At 42.9% G+C, this 18,292-nt stretch overlaps 1 protein-coding gene across 1 annotated transcript in view; it reads left to right on the plus strand.

Moving 5' to 3' along the window:
- The window catches only part of LOC133372786 (mucin-16-like), a 47,260-nt gene that overhangs the window by 13,534 nt on the left and 15,434 nt on the right, over positions 1-18,292 (plus strand). The window contains exons 27-57 of the mRNA XM_061601853.1: positions 75-247; positions 337-363; positions 493-641; positions 1,320-1,387; positions 1,514-1,686; positions 1,776-1,802; positions 2,934-3,137; positions 3,227-3,253; positions 3,383-3,531; positions 4,222-4,289; positions 4,416-4,588; positions 4,678-4,704; positions 4,833-4,981; positions 5,672-5,739; positions 5,866-6,038; positions 6,128-6,154; positions 6,284-6,432; positions 7,123-7,190; positions 7,317-7,489; positions 7,579-7,605; positions 7,734-7,882; positions 8,560-8,627; positions 8,754-8,926; positions 10,818-10,954; positions 12,267-12,334; positions 12,465-12,637; positions 13,063-13,089; positions 13,598-13,731; positions 15,960-16,027; positions 17,226-17,398; positions 17,974-18,000. Coding sequence (XP_061457837.1) covers positions 75-247; positions 337-363; positions 493-641; positions 1,320-1,387; positions 1,514-1,686; positions 1,776-1,802; positions 2,934-3,137; positions 3,227-3,253; positions 3,383-3,531; positions 4,222-4,289; positions 4,416-4,588; positions 4,678-4,704; positions 4,833-4,981; positions 5,672-5,739; positions 5,866-6,038; positions 6,128-6,154; positions 6,284-6,432; positions 7,123-7,190; positions 7,317-7,489; positions 7,579-7,605; positions 7,734-7,882; positions 8,560-8,627; positions 8,754-8,926; positions 10,818-10,954; positions 12,267-12,334; positions 12,465-12,637; positions 13,063-13,089; positions 13,598-13,731; positions 15,960-16,027; positions 17,226-17,398; positions 17,974-18,000 — 3,296 coding nt within the window. The remainder of the gene's footprint in view (positions 1-74; positions 248-336; positions 364-492; positions 642-1,319; positions 1,388-1,513; positions 1,687-1,775; positions 1,803-2,933; positions 3,138-3,226; positions 3,254-3,382; positions 3,532-4,221; positions 4,290-4,415; positions 4,589-4,677; positions 4,705-4,832; positions 4,982-5,671; positions 5,740-5,865; positions 6,039-6,127; positions 6,155-6,283; positions 6,433-7,122; positions 7,191-7,316; positions 7,490-7,578; positions 7,606-7,733; positions 7,883-8,559; positions 8,628-8,753; positions 8,927-10,817; positions 10,955-12,266; positions 12,335-12,464; positions 12,638-13,062; positions 13,090-13,597; positions 13,732-15,959; positions 16,028-17,225; positions 17,399-17,973; positions 18,001-18,292) is intronic.

The raw sequence follows: 18,292 nt of genomic DNA on the forward strand, positions 1-18,292 counted from the left end.
GACACGAGTGAGGTCATGTTGGCCAACTGTTTTATCTCTTCAGGATTCTGCTCAGACTCTCTCTCTCCTTCCAGATTGGTGAAAAACGGTGATGAAACAGGAATGGACGCCATCTGCACTTACCGAAACGACTCCACCATGCCCGTCTTTGACCGAGTGAAGGTGTACCACGACATTGTTGACCAGACCAATGGTTTCACCAAGATGGGACCTTATGCCTTGGAAAGATACAGTCTCTATGTCAATGGTAGTCAGCTAGGTTTTTTTTAAGTATTCCTGCTTAAAACACTACCGTCTTGACTATCCCACTAATAATTCTTTCTTCCCTTTGCCTAGGTTATAATGAAGTGCCTCTAGAACCAAGTAAGTGTTGCATATAAATTCTGATTTCGAGTCCATTCAGAACATAGACAGGGAAAGGACAAGGGAATGTTGATCATGACAACACTTCATCAGAGGAGTGTCAATATATACATTTGTTTTGCTTTCCAGCTGTTTTGCCCACGACAACCCAAATGCCAACCCCAGCAGTTGAACACTTCACTGTGAATTTCACCGTAACCAACCTCAAATTCAAGCCAGAGATGGCAACTCCCCATTCGAAGGCATTCAATGCTACAGAGAAAGCGCTCACCACTTTGGTAAACCTGGTTCCATTTGATGTCACTTGTTTGGGATGCTGTGTGGTGTTCCCTGATAGTTTGGCAGGCTAATGCATTTTTATTTAGTCATAGGCATTTAGGCCATAAGCTGACTAGTAAATAGGATGCAGTTTATTTCAATTGTTATTTTCATTCTCATGATTATTTCTGAGTTGTATCAAACTATGTTTCACTGACTCAGTGGGTTGTATTCAATGTAGCACTAAGGAGATCTCCCCTCTCGTCCCCTGTGCCCTGTTCTGGGGGTTCTCTTGACTCTCTGGAGCAGACTTGGGAAGGGCATGGGGTTGCACAGGGGGAGGAGAGGGAAGAAAGTCCCATTGCGCTAGTGGCCATCCTTGCCCTGCCTTCAGCTAGTGCAATTAGTTAGTTGGGTTGTATTCAGTGTTAGTCATACTTGACATAGAAATACTGAGATTAATGGACCTAATTTCCATCCACGGATTTCAATGGGTCTACTCTGAAAAGAGCTTAGTTCTACTCAACCCCGCTGAAATTATTATTGTTTACCTTTCTTTTTATGTTTTTTAATTGTAATTATGATACTTTATGGTATGCATTTTATGATATTTGCATTACTGCTGTTAGCCAATCTCAGCACGGTTCGGCAGGAAGGCTGGATGCAAAATGAACTCAAAGGATCCTTTCTATTTTCAGCTTGGCAGAATCCTCTCCAGCAGTAGCATGGGCCCTGCATACCTGGGATGCAATGTGACAACTCTGAGGTCAGTTATCCCCAAATGAGTGGACATTTCTGTTCTGACCATCTCTTGCCCAGACACGAGTGAGGTCATCTTGGCCAACTGTTTTATCTCTTCAGGATTCTGCTCAGACTCTCTCTCTCCTTCCAGATTGGTGAAAAACGGTGATGAAACAGGAATGGATGCCATCTGCACTTACCGAAACGACTCCACCATGCCCGTCTTTGACCGAGTGAAGGTGTACCACGAAATTGTTGACCAGACCAATGGTTTCACCAAGATGGGACCTTATGCCTTGGAAAGATACAGTCTCTATGTCAATGGTAGTCAACTAGGTTTTTTTTAAGTATTCCTGCTTAAAACACTACCGTCTTGACTATCCCACTAATAATTCTTTCTTCCCTTTGCCTAGGTTATAATGAAGTGCCTCTAGAACCAAGTAAGTGTTGCATATAAATTCTGATTTCGAGTCCATTCAGAACATAGACAGGGAAAGGACAAGGGAATGTTGATCATGACAACACTTCATCAGAGGAGTGTCAATATATACATTTGTTTTGCTTTCCAGCTGTTTTGCCCACGACAACCCAAATGCCAACCCCAGCAGTTGAACACTTCACTGTGAATTTCACCGTAACCAACCTCAAATTCAAGCCAGAGATGGCAACTCCCCATTCGAAGGCATTCAGTGCTACAGAGAAAGCGCTCACCACTTTGGTAAACCTGGTTCCATTTGATGTCACTTGTTTGGGATGCTGTGTGGTGTTCCCTGATAGTTTGGCAGGCTAATGCATTTTTATTTAGACATAGGCATTTAGGCCATAAGCTGACTAGTAAATAGGATGCAGTTTATTTCAATTGTTATTTTCATTCTCATGATTATTTCTGAGTTGTATCAAACTATGTTTCACTGACTCAGTGGGTTGTATTCAATGTAGCACTAAGGAGATCTCCCCTCTCGTCCCCTGTGCCCTGTTCTGGGGGTTCTCTTGACTCTCTGGAGCAGACTTGGGAAGGGCATGGGGTTGCACAGGGGGAGGAGAGGGAAGAAAGTCCCATTGCGCTAGTGGCCATCCTTGCCCTGCCTTCAGCTAGTGCAATTAGTTAGTTGGGTTGTATTCAGTGTTAGTCATACTTGACATAGAAATACTGAGATTAATGGACCTAATTTCCATCCACGGATTTCAATGGGTCTACTCTGAAAAGAGCTTAGTTCTACTCAACCCCGCTGAAATTATTATTGTTTACCTTTCTTTTTATGTTTTTTAATTGTAATTATGATACTTTATGGTATGCATTTTATGATATTTGCATTACTGCTGTTAGCCAATCTCAGCACGGTTCGGCAGGAAGGCTGGATGCAAAATGAACGAAGAATAATACTCAAAGGATCCTTTCTATTTTCAGCTTGGCAGAATCCTCTCCAACAGTAGCATGGGCCCTGCATACCTGGGATGCAATGTGAAAACTCTGAGGTCAGTTATCCCCAAATGAGTGGACATTTCTGCTCTGACCATCTCTTGCCCAGACATGAGTGAGGTCATGTTGGCCAACTGTTTTATCTCTTCAGGATTCTGCTCAGACTCTCTCTCTCCTTCCAGATTGGTGAAAAACGGTGATGAAACAGGAATGGACGCCATCTGCACTTACCGAAACGACTCCACCATGCCCGTCTTTGACCGAGTGAAGGTGTACCACGACATTGTTGACCAGACCAATGGTTTCACCAAGATGGGACCTTATGCCTTGGAAAGATACAGTCTCTATGTCAATGGTAGTCAGCTAGGTTTTTTTTAAGTATTCCTGCTTAAAACACTACCGTCTTGACTATCCCACTAATAATTCTTTCTTCCCTTTGCCTAGGTTATAATGAAGTGCCTCTAGAACCAAGTAAGTGTTGCATATAAATTCTGATTTCGAGTCCATTCAGAACATAGACAGGGAAAGGACAAGGGAATGTTGATCATGACAACACTTCATCAGAGGAGTGTCAATATATACATTTGTTTTGCTTTCCAGCTGTTTTGCCCACGACAACCCAAATGCCAACCCCAGCAGTTGAACACTTCACTGTGAATTTCACCGTAACCAACCTCAAATTCAAGCCAGAGATGGCAACTCCCCATTCGAAGGCATTCAATGCTACAGAGAAAGCGCTCACCACTTTGGTAAACCTGGTTCCATTTGATGTCACTTGTTTGGGATGCTGTGTGGTGTTCCCTGATAGTTTGGCAGGCTAATGCATTTTTATTTAGACATAGGCATTTAGGCCATAAGCTGACTAGTAAATAGGATGCAGTTTATTTCAATTGTTATTTTCATTCTCATGATTATTTCTGAGTTGTATCAAACTATGTTTCACTGACTCAGTGGGTTGTATTCAATGTAGCACTAAGGAGATCTCCCCTCTCGTCCCCTGTGCCCTGTTCTGGGGGTTCTCTTGACTCTCTGGAGCAGACTTGGGAAGGGCATGGGGTTGCACAGGGGGAGGAGAGGGAAGAAAGTCCCATTGCGCTAGTGGCCATCCTTGCCCTGCCTTCAGCTAGTGCAATTAGTTAGTTGGGTTGTATTCAGTGTTAGTCATACTTGACATAGAAATACTGAGATTAATGGACCTAATTTCCATCCACGGATTTCAATGGGTCTACTCTGAAAAGAGCTTAGTTCTACTCAACCCCGCTGAAATTATTATTGTTTACCTTTCTTTTTATGTTTTTTAATTGTAATTATGATACGTTATGGTATGCATTTTATGATATTTGCATTACTGCTGTTAGCCAATCTCAGCACGGTTCGGCAGGAAGGCTGGATGCAAAATGAACGAAGAATAATACTCAAAGGATCCTTTCTATTTTCAGCTTGGCAGAATCCTCTCCAACAGTAGCATGGGCCCTGCATACCTGGGATGCAATGTGACAACTCTGAGGTCAGTTATCCCCAAATGAGTGGACATTTCTGCTCTGACCATCTCTTGCCCAGACATGAGTGAGGTCATGTTGGCCAACTGTTTTATCTCTTCAGGATTCTGCTCAGACTCTCTCTCTCCTTCCAGATTGGTGAAAAACGGTGATGAAACAGGAATGGACGCCATCTGCACTTACCGAAACGACTCCACCATGCCCGTCTTTGACCGAGTGAAGGTGTACCACGACATTGTTGACCAGACCAATGGTTTCACCAAGATGGGACCTTATGCCTTGGAAAGATACAGTCTCTATGTCAATGGTAGTCAACTAGGTTTTTTTTAAGTATTCCTGCTTAAAACACTACCGTCTTGACTATCCCACTAATAATTCTTTCTTCCCTTTGCCTAGGTTATAATGAAGTGCCTCTAGAACCAAGTAAGTGTTGCATATAAATTCTGATTTCGAGTCCATTCAGAACATAGACAGGGAAAGGACAAGGGAATGTTGATCATGACAACACTTATCAGAGGAGTGTCATTATATACATTTGTTTTGCTTTCCAGCTGTTTTGCCCACGACAACCCAAATGCCAACCCCAGCAGTTGAACACTTCACTGTGAATTTCACCGTAACCAACCTCAAATTCAAGCCAGAGATGGCAACTCCCCATTCGAAGGCATTCAATGCTACAGAGAAAGCGCTCACCACTTTGGTAAACCTGGTTCCATTTGATGTCACTTGTTTGGGATGCTGTGTGGTGTTCCCTGATAGTTTGGCAGGCTAATGCATTTTTATTTAGACATAGGCATTTAGGCCATAAGCTGACTAGTAAATAGGATGCAGTTTATTTCAATTGTTATTTTCATTCTCATGATTATTTCTGAGTTGTATCAAACTATGTTTCACTGACTCAGTGGGTTGTATTCAATGTAGCACTAAGGAGATCTCCCCTCTCGTCCCCTGTGCCCTGTTCTGGGGGTTCTCTTGACTCTCTGGAGCAGACTTGGGAAGGGCATGGGGTTGCACAGGGGGAGGAGAGGGAAGAAAGTCCCATTGCGCTAGTGGCCATCCTTGCCCTGCCTTCAGCTAGTGCAATTAGTTAGTTGGGTTGTATTCAGTGTTAGTCATACTTGACATAGAAATACTGAGATTAATGGACCTAATTTCCATCCACGGATTTCAATGGGTCTACTCTGAAAAGAGCTTAGTTCTACTCAACCCCGCTGAAATTATTATTGTTTACCTTTCTTTTTATGTTTTTTAATTGTAATTATGATACTTTATGGTATGCATTTTATGATATTTGCATTACTGCTGTTAGCCAATCTCAGCACGGTTCGGCAGGAAGGCTGGATGCAAAATGAACGAAGAATAATACTCAAAGGATCCTTTCTATTTTCAGCTTGGCAGAATCCTCTCCAACAGTAGCATGGGCCCTGCATACCTGGGATGCAATGTGACAACTCTGAGGTCAGTTATCCCCAAATGAGTGGACATTTCTGCTCTGACCATCTCTTGCCCAGACATGAGTGAGGTCATGTTGGCCAACTGTTTTATCTCTTCAGGATTCTGCTCAGACTCTCTCTCTCCTTCCAGATTGGTGAAAAACGGTGATGAAACAGGAATGGACGCCATCTGCACATACCGAAACGACTCCACCATGCCCGTCTTTGACCGAGTGAAGGTGTACCACGACATTGTTGACCAGACCAATGGTTTCACCAAGATGGGACCTTATGCCTTGGAAAGATACAGTCTCTATGTCAATGGTAGTCAGCTAGGTTTTTTTTAAGTATTCCTGCTTAAAACACTACCGTCTTGACTATCCCACTAATAATTCTTTCTTCCCTTTGCCTAGGTTATAATGAAGTGCCTCTAGAACCAAGTAAGTGTTGCATATAAATTCTGATTTCGAGTCCATTCAGAACATAGACAGGGAAAGGACAAGGGAATGTTGATCATGACAACACTTCATCAGAGGAGTGTCAATATATACATTTGTTTTGCTTTCCAGCTGTTTTGCCCACGACAACCCAAATGCCAACCCCAGCAGTTGAACACTTCACTGTGAATTTCACCGTAACCAACCTCAAATTCAAGCCAGAGATGGCAACTCCCCATTCGAAGGCATTCAATGCTACAGAGAAAGCGCTCACCACTTTGGTAAACCTGGTTCCATTTGATGTCACTTCTTTGGGATGCTGTGTGGTGTTCCCTGATAGTTTGGCAGGCTAATGCATTTTTATTTAGACATAGGCATTTAGGCCATAAGCTGACTAGTAAATAGGATGCAGTTTATTTCAATTGTTATTTTCATTCTCATGATTATTTCTGAGTTGTATCAAACTATGTTTCACTGACTCAGTGGGTTGTATTCAATGTAGCACTAAGGAGATCTCCCCTCTCGTCCCCTGTGCCCTGTTCTGGGGGTTCTCTTGACTCTCTGGAGCAGACTTGGGAAGGGCATGGGGTTGCACAGGGGGAGGAGAGGGAAGAAAGTCCCATTGCGCTAGTGGCCATCCTTGCCCTGCCTTCAGCTAGTGCAATTAGTTAGTTGGGTTGTATTCAGTGTTAGTCATACTTGACATAGAAATACTGAGATTAATGGACCTAATTTCCATCCACGGATTTCAATGGGTCTACTCTGAAAAGAGCTTAGTTCTACTCAACCCCGCTGAAATTATTATTGTTTACCTTTCTTTTTATGTTTTTTAATTGTAATTATGATACTTTATGGTATGCATTTTATGATATTTGCATTACTGCTGTTAGCCAATCTCAGCACGGTTCGGCAGGAAGGCTGGATGCAAAATGAACGAAGAATAATACTCAAAGGATCCTTTCTATTTTCAGCTTGGCAGAATCCTCTCCAACAGTAGCATGGGCCCTGCATACCTGGGATGCAATGTGACAACTCTGAGGTCAGTTATCCCCAAATGAGTGGACATTTCTGCTCTGACCATCTCTTGCCCAGACACGAGTGAGGTCATGTTGGCCAACTGTTTTATCTCTTCAGGATTCTGCTCAGACTCTCTCTCTCCTTCCAGATTGGTGAAAAACGGTGATGAAACAGGAATGGACGCCATCTGCACTTACCGAAACGACTCCACCATGCCCGTCTTTGACCGAGTGAAGGTGTACCACGACATTGTTGACCAGACCAATGGTTTCACCAAGATGGGACCTTATGCCTTGGAAAGATACAGTCTCTATGTCAATGGTAGTCAGCTAGGTTTTTTTTAAGTATTCCTGCTTAAAACACTACCGTCTTGACTATCCCACTAATAATTCTTTCTTCCCTTTGCCTAGGTTATAATGAAGTGCCTCTAGAACCAAGTAAGTGTTGCATATAAATTCTGATTTCGAGTCCATTCAGAACATAGACAGGGAAAGGACAAGGGAATGTTGATCATGACAACACTTATCAGAGGAGTGTCATTATATACATTTGTTTTGCTTTCCAGCTGTTTTGCCCACGACAACCCAAATGCCAACCCCAGCAGTTGAACACTTCACTGTGAATTTCACCGTAACCAACCTCAAATTCAAGCCAGAGATGGCAACTCCCCATTCGAAGGCATTCAATGCTACAGAGAAAGCGCTCACCACTTTGGTAAACCTGGTTCCATTTGATGTCACTTCTTTGGGATGCTGTGTGGTGTTCCCTGATAGTTTGGCAAGCTAATGCATTTTTATATAGACATAGGCATTTAGGCCATAAGCTGACTAGTAAATAGGATGCAGTTTATTTCAATTGTTATTTTCATTCTCATGATTATTTCTGAGTTGTATCAAACTATGTTTCACTGACTCAGTGGGTTGTATTCAATGTAGCACTAAGGAGATCTCCCCTCTCGTCCCCTGTGCCCTGTTCTGGGGGTTCTCTTGACTCTCTGGAGCAGACTTGGGAAGGGCATGGGGTTGCACAGGGGGAGGAGAGGGAAGAAAGTCCCATTGCGCTAGTGGCCATCCTTGCCCTGCCTTCAACTAGTGCAATTAGTTAGTTGGGTTGTATTCAGTGTTAGTCATACTTGACATAGAAATACTGAGATTAATGGACCTAATTTCCATCCACGGATTTCAATGGGTCTACTCTGAAAAGAGCTTAGTTCTACTCAACCCCGCTGAAATTATTATTGTTTACCTTTCTTTTTATGTTTTTTAATTGTAATTATGATACTTTATGGTATGCATTTTATGATATTTGCATTACTGCTGTTAGCCAATCCAGCACGGTTCGGCAGGAAGGCTGGATGCAAAATGAACTCAAAGGATCCTTTCTATTTTTAGCTTGGCAGAATCCTCTCCAACAGTAGCATGGGCCCTGCATACCTGGGATGCAATGTGACAACTCTGAGGTCAGTTATCCCCAAATGAGTGGACATTTCTGCTCTGACCATCTCTTGCCCAGACATGAGTGAGGTCATCTTGACCAACTGTTTTATCTCTTCAGGATTCTGCTCAGACTCTCTCTCTCCTTCCAGATTGGTGAAAAACGGTGATGAAACAGGAATGGACGCCATCTGCACTTACCGAAACAACTCCACCATGCCCATCTTTGACCGAGTGAAGGTGTACCACGAAATTGTTGACCAGACCAATGGTTTCACCAAGATGGGACCTTATGCTTTGGAAAGATACAGTCTCTATGTCAATGGTAGTCAACTAGGATTTTTTTAAGTATTTTGAGCCAATTGTGTGTGGAGTACATGGTGTTGATGCAGCCGGGGGTCAATCTTGTTCAACCCTATAATTGGGGGGCGTAAGGTTGGATCCCACTAAGGGCTACTCTGAGTAGGATTAACATTAGATACAAACCACAAGCACCAGAATGACGTAGTGTGGAATGGAAACATTACACTTTTATTTGTGTATTTATTTTTACATTTATATCCCACCTTTCCTCCAAGGAGCTCAAGGTAGCGCACACAGTTCTCCCCCTCCCCATTTTATCCTTACAACAACCATGTGAGGTAGGTTAGGCTGACAGAGACAGTGAAGGGGGGATTTGGACCCTGCCCTCCCAGGTCCTAGACTGGGTAGTTGCATTGTTAGAATTATTTTTTTTTAAAAGGAACTCTATGACTTAGGAAATGTTTTGCCTGATTCATAGAATCATAGAACTGTAGAGTTGGAAGAGTCCAATCCCCTGCTCAATGCAGGAATCCAAATTCAAGGATACCCGACAGGTGGCTGTCCAGCTGCCTCTTGAAGGCCTCCAGTGTCAGAGAGCCACTACCTCTCTAGGTAATGGGTTCCATTGTCGTATGGCTCTAACAGAAAGTTTTTCCTGATGTCCTGTCGAAATCTGGCTTCCTGTCACTTGAGTCCATTCTTCCGTGTCCTGCACTCTGGGACGATCGAGAAGAGATCCCGGCCCTCCTCTATGTGGCAACTTTTCATGTACGTGAAGAGTGCTATTATATCTCCCTCAGTCTTCTTTTCTCCAGGCTAAACATGCCCAGGTTCTTTCGTCTCTTCTCATAGGGCTTTGCTTCCAGTCCCCTGATCATCTTTGTTGCCCTCCTCTGAACCCGTTCCAGTTTGTCTGCGTCCTTCTTGAAGTGCGGAGACTTACAAAACATACAAAAATGCATTATACAACAAGAAATGACTTGCGAAAATGTGCACGAGTCATGCCTACAAGAATGTGTTGATTAGAAATTTGCACTAAAATGTTGGAGAATTTCATGAGGTTTTTTAAATCGCAAATTGCTACAGAAATGCGGGGAACTGAATTTATGATTAGAAAAATGAAAAGGTGAGAAGTCCAAAATCGACAGAACTTTCCATCCCTACTCAGTGCCCATGTACTGAGAGATATTGAAAGATATTGCCTGTGAAGACCATTTGCAAGTGGTTTTACTTGCAAATAGACGTCAACAGCAGTCCCTTTCAAGGAGTCACCTGATATCATAATAACATCGGGTGGTTGACAGGTGACCAGCGCTACCTACCCATCAAGCTGGCTTTTGGGGGTGGTGGAAGAAACCAGCCCACCGGCTGGGTCCAGTTCCCTAGCCCTGTCATAATGTTACAGGGTTCTCTGTACACCCTAAAGTGGAGGGGGATCCTAACAACAGCCCTGTGAGGTTTACTGACCATGGAGTGCTGACGGATTGTTGCAAGGAGAAAAAGAAAACTGAATGGGGGAGGGGACGGAATGGAGTTTCATGACAGAGGGACTAGCAAGCAGACTGACTGGCACACGAAACGGGACCAGTTCACAGTGCAAACGTTTTTGCTGTAGGTTTCATTTGCAGTACATGATTTGAGACAGAAAAAGTCAATTATAGCTCCCAAGATGCACAGCTAGGGAAACCTGATTCTGATAAATTTGTCAATCAAGTTTCTCCTTGAAAAAATCATTATCTCACTTAACGATTCTCTCTTTCCTTCCTCCCCCCCCCCCTCAACTAGGGTATAATGAAGTTCCTCTGCAGACAAGTAAGTCCAGAAATGAGGCAATTTGGAAATGTTGATAACTGAAAAATGTCAATCAAGGAGCTCCAACGAATTTTTTGTTCCGTTTCCTCTGTCTGTTCCAGCTGTTTTGCCAACTACAGTACCAGTGGTTGAACACTTCACTGTGAATTTCACCGTAACCAACCTCAAATACAAACCGGAGTTGGGAACACCCTATTCAAAGGCATTCAATGCTACAGAGAAAGCGCTCACCACTCTGGTAAGCTTAGCTCCAGTTCCAAATGCCCATTGTTTGTGAGATAGTGTGGATTTCCCTGATGATTTGACATCCATTGACATCTTTTTTTATGTAGATAGACCTTTGGCCTCAAGCTGACTGATAAAAATGATGTAATTAGTTTTAACTGGTTATTTTTATTGATTTGGGGAAGGGCTGTAACTCAGTGGTAAAAGCCCCTGCTTTGCATACAGAAGGTCCGAGGTTCTCTGGCATCTTCAGGTAAGGGTTCCCACGTGAAACTCTGGGGAGTCGCTGCCAGTCAGTGCAGACAATACTGAGCTAGATGAACTGTTGGCCTGACTCAGTATAAGACTACTTCCAGAGTTATAGATATTTTATCTGACTTGTTTTTATATTTTTTAAAAAAACCTCATAATTTACTTTGATTGTGTTTGTAATTGTGTTATTGCTCTCAGCTGCCTGAGTACCATTTGGCAGCAAGCTAGGATACAGATTTAATTATTTAATTAATAAGTTATAATCAAATCTACCAAAGTAACACTTTCTGAAACAATATGGAAACCAAAACCCAGCCATCCTTCAAAATTCACACTTACTAGAATTTTGCAAGTCAGTCCACCAGCCAATGTTTCCAGAAATGCATCAAAATGAATATATATGAGTGAAAATAAGAGACAAAACTGCATTCAATGATGAGAAATTGCTTCCGAAATCGTGTACATTAGTCAAAACTCTACAAAAATGTGTTTATTGGGATAAAATTTCATATTGCTGCAGAAATGTCGAGAACTGAATTTAAGATTAGAAAAATTAGAAACTAAGAGAACCGAAATTGACAGAACTTTCCATCCTTAGTCTACTCTGAGTAGAACAAACATTATTATTATTATTATTATTAAATTTATTTATATACCGCATTTCCCACAAATACACATGTGCTCAAAGTGGTTCACACAAACAGTCCAAATGCTGTAGCACAGCACATAATAAAAAGTATAATCACTACAACATTAAGAAAAAAATATATACATCAAAGTATAAATGAGCCTAAAGCTCATCAACAAAGCCAAGGCAAAAATATTTAAAAACTAACCCAACTGATACAAAAATCTCTTCCATCTCCCCCGACCCCCATGGACATAAACATGAGGTTTAACTTAATGATAATGGGTTGTGTACAACCTAGTTACAATCAGAGTAGGCCTATTAAAACAATGAATCTTAGTTCTACCATTGAAATCAATGATATTTAGCCAAATCCTTTACTTTCAATGGGTCTACTCTGAATAGATTTTAGTTGGCTTAAAACTCACTCAGCTTTCTTTTGCAGCTTGGCAGAATCCTCACCAGTAGCTCTATTGGCCCGATGTACCTGGGATGCAAAGTGTCAGCTCTGAGGTCAGCCTTCCTCAAATCTGTGAACTTCTGTAAACTTTTCTGCTTTGATCATATCTTGCTCCCAGACAATGGCAACTTTCTTCCTCTCTGTTCAAAAATTCTTCCGCTCAAATCCAGTCTTTCCTTCTAGACCTGTGCTAAGCGGGGATGAAACTGGGATGGACGCTGTCTGCTCTTACCAGAACAACTCTGCCACACCGGCATTTGACCGGGTGAAGGTGTACCATGAAATCGTCAATGGGACAACAAGTTTCACCAAGATGGGGCCCTACAGCTTGGAAAGATACAGCCTCTACATCAACGGTAGCCAAATGGATTTTCAGCATTTGCTTATAGCGCTATAGACAGTCCAGGTGCCATACTTGAGCGGTCTTCGTGTTGGGGCATCTGGTTGGACACTGTAGGAACAAGATGGTGGAATCTGAGGGGCTCCCTTTGGCCGGAGCCAGCTGCAGGGTCTCTTCCGATGTCCATTTAATGGCTACTGGCTATGAAGGCTACTAGCTATCTCGAGGATCAGAGACAGAGGGCTCTTGCCTTCCTGCCCTGGTTGTGAGCTTCCTAGAAGAGGCATCTGGTTGGCCACTGTGAGGACAGGATGCTAGGAGAGGGCGACATTCACACCATACATTTATTCCAGTATTATTCCACTTCCTGGGAAGTGTAATTTCTAAACAGTGTCTTGGAAGAATTTATCCCTGCAAATAATAACTTCTCTTTTTCATCAGGTTATAATGAAGCCCCTCTGGAACCAAGTAAGTATAATCTTTTAAAAGGTTGTAGAACTAATTTCAAGACCCAAGAAAAAGAGGCATACAGAAGTCTTGATAATGACTCTACAGAGAGACAAAACGATCAATTTCAGTTTCCTATTTTTTTTCCCAATCTTAAATTCAGGTTCCCAGATTTCCTATCAGTTTGTGATTTACTTATTTTTTTAAAGGCCTCATAAAAAATTGTCAGCATTTTAGGGTGCATTTCTCCTACGGCAGGAATTTTTGCAACGTTTTTGGCCCCTAACAGAATGCATTTATGTATGTTACTTTCACCAATATATAATTTTTTCTGCCCCTAATATATTTTTGGCACACATTTTTTGAGGGTGGGGGTGGAAAATTGCATCACAAAATTTGGAGAAGTTTGAGCTTACAGTTCACAATTGTTTCGGGAAGTACAAATTTGTTAGTTTTGCATTCAAATGTGAACAGAATGGAACAGATCATTCTTCTTTAAGAATGTTTTTCATTTTTTGTTTTATTCCAGCAACTCAGCCCCCAGCCCCAGCAGAAGAACACTTCACTGTGAATTTCACCATAACCAACCTCAAATACAAGCCAGAGATGGGGATTCCCAATTCAAAGTCATTCAATGCTACAGAGAAAGCTCTTACCACTCTGGTAAGCCTGGTTCCGTTTGATGTCAATTGTTTGGGATGCTCTGTGGTGTTCCCTGACAGTTTGAGATCTACCTGCAGGCTGGGCCTTTTGATCCATAAATTGACTAGTAAATAGGTTGCAATTGGTTTCAATTGGCTGTTACTTTCATTTTCATTATTATTAATGAGTTGGGTCCAACTATGTTTTACTCAGAGAAGTCCCATTGGATTCTATTCAATGTAGCAGTAAGTAGATTGTTACATCAGTACAAGCATTTCTGGTAAGAGTCTGATCCAGTGAGAATTCATAGAATCATAGAATAGTAGAGTTGGAAGGGACCTATAAGCCCAATGAGTCCAACCCCCCTGCTCATGCAGGAATCCAAGTTAAAGCATCCCAACAGATGGCTGTCCAACTGCCTCTTGAGGGCCTCCAGGGTTGGAGAGCCCATCACCTCCCTAGGTCATTGGCTCCATTGTTGTACTGCTCTAACAGTTAAGACGTTTTTCCTGATGTTCAACCAAAATTTGACTTCCTGTCATTTGAGCCTATCATTCCATGCCCTGCACTCTGGGATGATCGAGAAGAGTTCCTGGCCCTCCTCTGGGTGCCAACCTTTCCAGTACTTGAAGAGTGCTATCCTATCTCCCCTCAGTCTTCTCAAGGCTAAACAGGCCCAGTTCTTTCAGTCTGTCTTCATAAGGCTTTGTTTCTAGTCCCCTAATCATCCTTGTTGCCCTCCTCTGAACCCGGTCCAGTTTGTCTGCATCCTTCTTAAAGTGCTGTGTCCAGAACTAGACATAGTACTAATGATGAGACCTAACCAGTGCTGAACAGGAGGGAACTAGATGGGAACTAATTGCTTGGGATAAGGTGTGGAGTGTCCTGTGGGTTGACATAGTTATTATATCTGTCAGAACTGTGCTCCTCGAGGTCCCCAGAAACCTCAACTTCCCAGGTTGTCTCTTCCTGTCAGAGATTGCCCAATGGAACCATCACCAGTTGAGCTTAGATATTCTTCTCGTCACAGGACTTGCAGCCTAGCCTATTATCCATAGTGTAGCCTTCCTACCTACAGCCCCGATGTTGTCTCTTGTGCAGTGGTTTCCTCCCATACCTTTGCATTTCTCCCGTTCTCTTCCCTGGGTCACCACTGGCCTTACTAACCCCATTTCCTTACCGTTCCCTGGTCCTTTATCTCTCTGTGTAATCTGACTCTTTCCCTCCTAGGCTGTATTCAGATGGCAGTGAATTCCATTATCTTGACTTTTCCTTATCTGATCATTTCCACACTTTGTCTGAGCTTTCACATAATGCTATTTCCAGAAATCTAGTGGATGTATAGGACTCATTTATGAGTTAGTTGCTTCCAGAAAAAAAAATCTGTTTGCAACCCCATTAACTCAGAAAATCACACGAGTGAAATGATGAAATTTGGGGCAATATACCAGCATACAGTTCTCTGCTGCTATCATGGAGGAACAGAAATATGCACGTGTGGAAAGCCTCCTGGCTTTCCTCTGATGACTCCCCTGGCTGGGATCTGACATTTTACCAGGTAGACAGCCAGTGTGGCAAAGCAGTTAGGGTGTCAGACTATGATCTGGGAGACCAGTATTCTCGCTTGGCCATGAAGCTCATTGGGTGACCCTTGGGCCAGTCACTGTCTCTCAGCCTAACCTACCTCACAAGGTTGTTGTGAAGAGAATGGAACCAATTGTCTCAAGATGCAGCTGGACAGAGATACTTTAATTTGGTTTCCTGCATTGAGCAGGGGGTTGGAGTCGATGGCCTTAGAGGCCCCCTCCAACTTGACTGTTCCAAGATTCTATGAAGATAAAATCAGAAAGGGGAAGAACCATGTTTGTATGCCACCTTGAGCATCCCACTTGAAAGGTGGGATGTAAATGTGACAGATAAATATATAAATTAGAATAGATGGGGCATTGCTCAGTGAGCCCTCACCAGCCTGCCTTCTCAGTTATAACCAATCAGGGACTGGCTCTGCCTGCCACTGGCTCTGGCTCCATCTATTGTTGGTCTCCCTGCCTTCCGCTCCACCAGTACCAATGGCCACCCGCTGCCACCGCTTTTATGCAGCTGCTATGAGCATCTGGGTAGTGCTCTGCAGTTGCTGCCATCCCATCTCATCACCTCTTGGTCACCTGTCTCTTCCTCTGAGCCAACAGGGAGAGGAGCGCCACGGAAAACAACAGCAGCAACTCCTGACAATATCTTTCCTTTTTCAGCTTGGCAGAGTCCTCTCCAGCAGCAGCTTTGGCCCGGACTATCAGGGATGCAAAGTGACAGCTCTGAGGTCAGCCTTCTTCAATATTGTGGTCAATGGGGAATGCCCTGTTATTGGTTCCATCCTTGACCAAGACCAGATGGACAGTGGCCCAAGACAGGGCATTCTTGATGGGAAGGGGGTGTCCTATACATGGAATAGGGATGGGTGATGATTTTGATTGTTTGCATTTCAAGCTGGATCTATCAAATTTACACTTTTGAACCAATGCGAGGATCCTTTGAAATTTGAATCTTGCAATGCAGTTTGCCAACCAATCAGTGTTTACCAAACAATGCCTACATTGGGGGAAAGTGTGCATAAAAATGGATATATGAGTGAAAATAACATGCAAACATGCTTTATATGATGAGAAAGTGCTTGGGAAAACCTGTACGTGAGTCGAAACCGCTGACAAAAATGTGTTTATTAGGAGAAATTTGCACTAAAACGTTGGAGAATTTTCAGGAGGATTTTTTTGAAAAATGCAAATTGTTACAGAAATGCAGAGAACTGCATTTAAGGTTGAAAAGATGAGAACTGCAGAGGAGCGAAATGGATAGATCTTCCCATCCCTCACGTGGAGTTCCTTCCCAGAGGGTACACATTTGACCCGCAGAATGTGGAAAATTTCAAACATCGTTCTTGTTCATTCAGGTCTTTGGACCTGGGTAAATGTTTGATTTCCTATTGCCCTGCCCACCACAGGCACACAGGACCATAGCAAGAACCATCTCCAGGAATCTGGAACGCGGCAACCAGCCAGGGCAGAAACTGCAAACCAGGAGACTTGGGGCGCTAACAAAGAATTGTTAGTGTGTCGTCGTTGTTAGAGTGTCAGACTGTGACATGAGAGCCCATGGTTCAAATCCCCACTCAGCCATGAAGCTCACTGGGGTGACCTTGGGGTCAGTCACTGTCTCTCTGCCTAGGCTACCTTTCAGGGTTGTTGTGAAGCTAAAACCAGGAGAGGGAGAAATGGGTACGCCACCTCGAGCTCTTTGGAGGAAAGGTGGGATATAAATGCAAATAATCAGTCAATCAATCAATCAAGTGAGCTGCTCTGTGTTTCATTTGGAAGGAGGACAGGAGATCAATAGGATGAATGAATGAATAGATGTGAGACCATGACTGCTCCTCAGATCACCTGTCCCCAAGTCACTGCATCTTGGACAACAGTTCTGGTCCGTTCCAAAAGTTCCTCCTCAAATCCTTCCTTTCCTTCCAGACCTGTGAGAGGCGGGGACGAAACTGGGATGGATGCGGTCTGCACTTACAGGAGTGATTCTCCTTCGTCCTTCTTCGACCGAGTGAAAGTCTACCATGAAATAGTGAACAGGACAAGCAGCTTCACCAAGATGGGGCCCTACCTCCTAGACCAGAGCAGCCTCTATGTTAATGGTAAACAAGTGTTGTTGTTTTTAAGCAGTTAGGGTGGATGGATTGTGTGCATATAAAGATGGGTGATAAATTCAATTCGGTTCACATTGCATCCATGAGTGAAGATAAGATACAAAAATGCATTGTATTCGGAGGAATCGATTGCAAGGATGGGTACATTAGCCCAAATGGGATACAAAAAATTTGCATTAGAATGTTGATGATTTTCATGATGATTTTTTTTTTCCAAGTCTAAAACTGTTGTGGAAATTTGGAGAACTGAAGATTGGAAAAATGAGATAGAGAGAGAGACCAAATCTGACAGATTCGCTCACCCCTATGTTAATGTGCTTGATTGTAAGAAATGATGCAGTTGGTAGATATTCATTGAGTGAGACAACTGTGCTTCTTGGATCACAGTCGGGGATGTGGGGGGGGGTTGCATCATTTTCAGCTGAGAGGCAAGGGTTCAGATACAAATTCTCAGATGCAAAGCTTGGGAAATCGGGATATGTTCTTTGCTCACCCACCCTTTTTGCCTTGAAACACCATTTTGCCTGCTGCTTTGCTAACCATTCTCTTTTCCTTCTTCATAGATTATAATGAAGTTCCTCCAGTAACAAGTAAGTGTGGCATGGACATTCTTAATTCTTGTTCATTAAAAGAAACTAGACCTTTAATTGTTTAATCGGTTAATTGATTGATCAATTAAAAGGCATCTTTGATTATCCAGGAAACACATTTTTAAAAGTTAATTATTTAAATGTACTAATATAAACTGCTGATAGGAGGCACCATTTAAGAAGAGGCATCCCCCCCTTTCCTGTTATGCAGGGGGGAATGCCATCATCTCAGAAATATGAATTCTCTCTCCACTCATGTCAGAGGGAATGCCATCATCTCAGAAAGAGGCAT

Source organism: Rhineura floridana, chromosome 18 (assembly GCF_030035675.1).
Source record: "Rhineura floridana isolate rRhiFlo1 chromosome 18, rRhiFlo1.hap2, whole genome shotgun sequence".
NCBI lineage: Eukaryota > Metazoa > Chordata > Lepidosauria > Squamata > Rhineuridae > Rhineura > Rhineura floridana.